We start from the raw sequence: 6,000 nt of genomic DNA, 5'->3' as shown, positions 1-6,000 counted from the left end.
GCAGCTGAACGTTTTCTGTATGCAGAAAGGCCCGTACAGGACCTGCAACATGCGGTCGTGCATTATCCTGCTGAAATGTAGGGTTTCGCAGGGATCGAATGAAGGGTAGAGCCACGGGTCGTAACACATCTGAAATGTAACGTCCACTGTTCAAAGTGCCGTCAATGCGAACGAGAGATGACCGAGACGTGTAACCAATGGCACCCCCTACCATCACGCCGAGTGATACGCCAGTGTGGCGATGACGAATACATGCTTCCAATGTGCGTTCACGGCGATGTCGCCAAACACGGATGCGGCCATCATGATACTGTAAAAAGAGCCTGGATTCATCCGAAAAAATGAACTCAGGTTCGTCGTTGAGTACACCATCGCAAGTGCTCCTGTCCGTGATGCAGTGTCAAGGGTAACCGCAACCATGGTCTCTGAGCTGATAGTCCATGCTGCTGCAAACGTCGTCGAACTGTTCGTGCAGATGATTGTGGTCTTGTAAACGTCCCCATCTGTTGAGTCAGAGATCGAGACGTGGCTGCACGATACGTTACAGCCATGCGGATAAGATGCCTGTCATCTCGACCACTAGTGATACGAGGCGTTCCGTATTACCCTGCTGAACCCACCGATTCCATATTATGCTAACAGTCATTGTGTCGCGACCAACACGAGCATCAATGTCGCGATACGATAAACCGCAATCACGATAGGCTACAATCCGACCTCTATCAAAGTCGGAAACGTGATGGTAAGCATTTCTCCTCCTTACACGAGGCATCACTACAACGTTTCACCAGGAAACGCCGGTCAAATGTTGTTTGTGTATGAGAAATCGGTTGGAAACTTTCCTCATGTCAGCACGTTGTAAGTGTCGCCACCGACGCGAACCTTGTGTGAATGCTCTGAAAAGCTAATCATTTGCATATTACAGCATCTTCTTTCTGTCGGTAAATTTTGAGTCTGTACCACGTCATCTTCGCGGTGTATCAGTTTTAATGGCCAGTAGTGTAGAATGAAGGAGCTTATTAGAAATACGGTACCCCAAAAGCTTTTTGTCCCAACGTTACTACAGCATGTAACATAGACTTAGGTCATTCACGGCAGAGGTGTGTTGGTTAGCTGCGACGTCGCCTTGCAACTGGCGACAGCAGAAAGCGTGTGGAGGTAACCCTCTGATGGCCATGTCGGTCGCCCCGCGCTATTATAAAAGGAATCGTGTCCTGACACACAGCTTACATCCTGCCGTGTTCTGCACTGTGCCTCAGCTGTCGCCGAGTACGCTTCGTGGACGCCGCTCTTCAACTTTTCTCTATGGTGCCAAAAGTCTTCAAGGTCAGTCTTACCTATTCTCTTCTCAGGCCATCCAGTTGACATCGCAGGGGACCTCTTCTTACAAGTGTAGTCTCAAATAAAACTATGCCACTTTTTAGTTTTACAGCCTGGTTGTAACGTGACGTTATTGCATACCATGTACGGAAGGAAAACTATGAACGGATACGGGAAGGAACTTAGCCTTAGATACAAAATGCAGTGTTGCGGAAATGCAGCAATAAAAAGTTATTCCATTAGCGACGACTGAGCAGAAGTGCTCATTTTCTTATTAAATCAACTCGCGTTCTTGGCTTAAGCTCAGCAGTCAAAGCTAGGCAAACTGTAGATTGTTCGTGAAGGCTGGTTACGTCAAAGGAGAATGTGCTGTTTACTCCGCAAAACTTGAATATTAAATTAGATACGCTACTTGTACGGTACCATTATTAATTTCTTGCAGTAACTAGTTCCATTATAGAAGTAACACTCCAACGTGCTATTCCATGCAATGCATGTTGAGGTGCATTCTTGTTTACAGTGAAACCTAAAGGTCATTTCTTTTCACTACTGTGACGATAAAAAGAATGAACTTTCATTCTAATAAATCGATCAATAACTGAGTATAACAGAAATAAAAAGAGGACACAAACTAAACTTGAAATGCTCCTGCTCATACGGTACAAGGCGCCGATGAGATAAGAAAGTAGACTGTAATTCCGAAACAATGAAATAAAATATTTACGATTTTCTAAATCGCTTAAACTGAAGTGGGTACCAAACTGGCTGCTTTAAAAAAGAGAGGATCTATTTCCTTCACCATCTTTGAATTACCCAAGGTTATACGCCGTTTCTAATGACACCATCGTCGATGATATAAAAACCTTCCCTTTTTTTTGTTTTCGAAAATTACTTTCATTTCAGAACGTGTTAGAAATTTCATCCCGTAACGACGCTACTATTTGTTCGCCGTAGAAGATTCCTACCGCTACTTTTTACACCACCTGTTTTCCGTTTTCCAGACAATATTGCACTCGTTGCCTATTGCAGTTTTATGACGGTAGCTCCAAAATTTTGAACTTCCTAGCTAAAGAGACGTAACACATGAATTCGATTCCGACACCTTCTGCCCTAATCAGGTTTTAAAATCAAGTTCTTACTGATTTTTAAGTTTCTTCCCTGTGTTACACACCAAGTTTTGATAAGTTTGATAGTATTTTTCAGTCACTAATTCAAGCTGTTAAAATTACGCCATTTCGAAGCTAAGAGAGTCATGAGATTAATGGACAATACACGCATTAGGAGTATTTACAGAAGAATGAAAGAATGGAGGAACCTGTCCTTAGTCGGCATGAGGTGAGCTGTGGTTCGGAGAAATGTAGGAACACGTGAGGTAATACCGATTCTACAAGTTATCAAAGAAGACAAACCGTAGAAAGGCAAACCTATGTTTCGTATATTTAGTAAAGTCTTTTGAGAGAATTGATTGGGATACGCTCTTTGAAATTCTGAACATAAAACGAATAAAATACAATAATCGGTAGGTTATCTACACCTTATACAGAAAAGAGACTGCAAGATTCGTAGGGCTTCAATAAGAGGCAGTGGTTCAGAAGGATGTGAGATATGGTTGTAGCCTTTCCCACGTGTTATTCAATGTTTATAGTGAGCAAACAATAATGTAAACAGAGCGAAAATGACAAAGAAAAATACTTCAGGGAGAAGATATAAAACTTTGAGGCTTGCCGATGATTGTGTAATTCTGTCAAGAATGGCAAAGGACCTGGAAGATCAGTTGAACGGAATGGCTAGTGTCTTAAAAACAGATTGATTATATGATGAACGTCAGGTAAAGTACAACAACGGTCATGTATTGCAGAAACTTAAGTCAGGTGATGCTGAGAGAATTGGATTGGAAAATCAGATTCTGAAATTAGTAGATGAGTCTTTTTATTTGGACAAAAATGTAACGCGATGGACCAAGAAGAGAGGATGTAAAATGCAGACTGGAGATTGCAAGAAAGATGTTGTGAAAAAAGAGAAACTACTTTTTACTTTAAATATGATTTTAAGTGATAAGAAGTCTTTTGTAAATACATTTGTCTGGAGTCTAGCTTTATATGAAAGTGAAACGTGCACTATAAACATTTCGGCAAGAAGAGAATAGAAGCATTAGAAATGTGGTGCTACGGAAGAATGTTGAAGAGCAGGTGAGTGGATCGGATAACTAATGAAGTGAATGGGGAGAAAAGAAATTTACGGCACAACTTGAGTAAAAGAAGGGATTTATTGATAAGACTCACCCTGAGGCATGAAGTAGGAGGTGTTGGGGCTGACAAATACCATTGAAGAAGGAGTGTCGACATAGTGCTCAAGCACAGCCTGATTATTCGTCCGTAACAACAGTGTCTTCCGTCGATGTCCAGTGCATCTCCTGTCCGATATGAGACATGCCATTCTCGGGGATAATCTGCAACCCTCCACCTAATGGATCATAAAACTGCTCGTAACAAAATCAAGAGGAGTTGTTTTATTGCTGTTATCATTTCTAGCACTTTCCAAGAAGGTAATATATTTTGTAACTATATCCTTTATTGATAATAATACATAGAGTACCTAGAAAATATGTCCTATTTGTTGTTTAGATCTGACCCGTGTACCTACTTCAAAAGTGGGAACCTAGCTTATTAGAAACAATGACAACGCTAAGTTTAACTTTGAGTTGCATGAATCTTCAAAAGAATGGATAAACCAATCACATGTGACGTATTTGCCCTTCAGTGTGACACATCTTTCGCAGTGATGGATGTCTTGGGGAAGATTTGTAGTAGTATGGATTTAGGATGTTCAGGAAACGTTCCACCTGCAGAATCACCTAATCATTCTGGAAATGCCTGCCACACAGTGATTTATATAACGGTGGAAAGAGGAGTAAGTCACTGGGTGTCTTGTCAGGAAATCACCGGGTGGGCGGTGGAGGGAGCAGGCAAAGCGTGATATCCTTAAGAAGTAGCACGTATGACTGCGTCCTGTCCAGAACGAGCTGTAGCTCTCTTCCACAAACAACTTCCCCTGAGCTTAGATATTATCCTCCAGTCAAGGGGCGCCTCTTACGAGCAAAACCTTTTAGCGATGCATGATGGCAGTCCCAAAAAACGAATTTAATGATATTGCCAGCACAAAGAGGCAGAAACACGCGTTCCCATCTGTCACACTCCATCGTACAGCCACCACCTGAAGGTCCTTCGCAGTAGTAGAAATTCGTCTCTGCAACAACCTTCCACATCATATTAGAGAACTAAATAACATCTCCAGCTTTAGAAAGCAGGTAAAGACACATCTACTACAGCAACAATAGGATTACCATTATCCCTGGGCCGGCCGTAGTGGCCGAGCGGTTCTAGGGGCTACAGTCCGGAAACGCGCAACCGCTACGGTCCTTAGGTTAGTTAGGTTTAAGTAGTTCTAAGTTCGAGGGGACTGATGACCTCAGAAGTTAAGTCCGATAGTGCTCAGAGCCATTTCAACCATTGTCCCTGAACGCACTCGTTTCCCTTACACTTCCCTATTCTGAACGTGGCCTTTCTGATTTCCCAGTATTCTTAGCGGATGTAGTCTCTTTAAATTTCGTTTTCCCACAACGTACCAACCAGAGAAAATCTATTTTATCGATCTTCTTATATCTGCCACTATCATTATTGTTATTAATTTCACAAGTATTGTCATTATTGTTATTATTATTATAATTATTATTATTAATATATCAGCGGATACAGCTGCACTAGTACAAGTAATGCCAGTATTCATACTGCCGCTCCAGACCCTCAGATCATTTTTATACCAGTTGTCATATTAAAATTGTTATGTCTATGGTAACTACGATGTAATTACCCTATGTGTGAAACCCTGGTCCGTTGTGAGAATGGGATAGTTGGTCTTAATAATATCATGTTAAATAAATAGTTAAATAAACAGAATCGCCTTGACCTCATCAACTTCAATGGCGGTAGTGAGTTCTCACGTTTCCACTCTTTTCTGTGCCAATCTGTCTCGGGTTCACAGCGATACACCCAGCACCCCTTGGTAATTTGGTGGCTGAAGATGTCACTTGGATCGGCCTGACAAAGTTGCAATATTTCCGCTGCTGAATCAGTTCGGAGAGCTAATTATGAATGGTTAGGAGCAATCGCGGAATCACGTGGGCGGTGACATATCATCGTGATTAGAATGCCTTGAAAGATGTTGAAAATTGATCCATCACTGATTTTAGTTTCTGTACTATTGCCTTAATTATGATTCGCTGGTCTTCGAACACCGGGGATTCCAGCTTCCTTGCGTTTCCCACTTCTTCAAGAAGAACTGGGCTGGTAGTCCCATTCTTCGTGATTCAGAATTGTTTTGTCACACTGGAAGTGTGTGTGCCACTATGTCATTTCATAGAGAATTGTTGGCCTACACTTCCAACAATTCATCGTGGATTGGTGCAACGTTCACCCCTTCAAATACGAAAGAAAAGCGGATTGCCACGTGATACTTCACTTTATCAAGGGGCTGCGTCATTTGCTTTTGATTCCTCCCGCGGTGTGCTGCGATTGCGTGTAGCGGGTAATTCAATGTGTATCAGTGCAGTAGGCATATACTTGCTAACAAACAGAAAATTTATTGCGTAATTTTTTTTAACGGAGTGATAGCTAAAATTTT

At 41.9% G+C, this 6,000-nt stretch overlaps 1 protein-coding gene across 1 annotated transcript in view; it reads left to right on the top strand.

Moving 5' to 3' along the window:
* The first annotated feature begins 1,246 nt into the window (after nucleotides 1-1,246).
* LOC126267446 (heterogeneous nuclear ribonucleoprotein A3 homolog 2-like) overlaps nucleotides 1,247-6,000 on the top strand; it is a 54,419-nt gene continuing 49,665 nt past the window's right edge. Inside the window, exon 1 of the mRNA XM_049972715.1 lies at nucleotides 1,247-1,326. Coding sequence (XP_049828672.1) covers nucleotides 1,306-1,326 — 21 coding nt within the window. The 5' untranslated portion in view covers nucleotides 1,247-1,305. The remainder of the gene's footprint in view (nucleotides 1,327-6,000) is intronic.

This window comes from Schistocerca gregaria, chromosome 4 (genome assembly GCF_023897955.1).
Source record: "Schistocerca gregaria isolate iqSchGreg1 chromosome 4, iqSchGreg1.2, whole genome shotgun sequence".
In the NCBI taxonomy this organism is placed as follows: Eukaryota; Metazoa; Arthropoda; class Insecta; order Orthoptera; family Acrididae; genus Schistocerca; species Schistocerca gregaria.
Note: the sequence above shows the minus strand (reverse complement) of the source record. Positions and strands in the feature narration are given on the sequence as shown.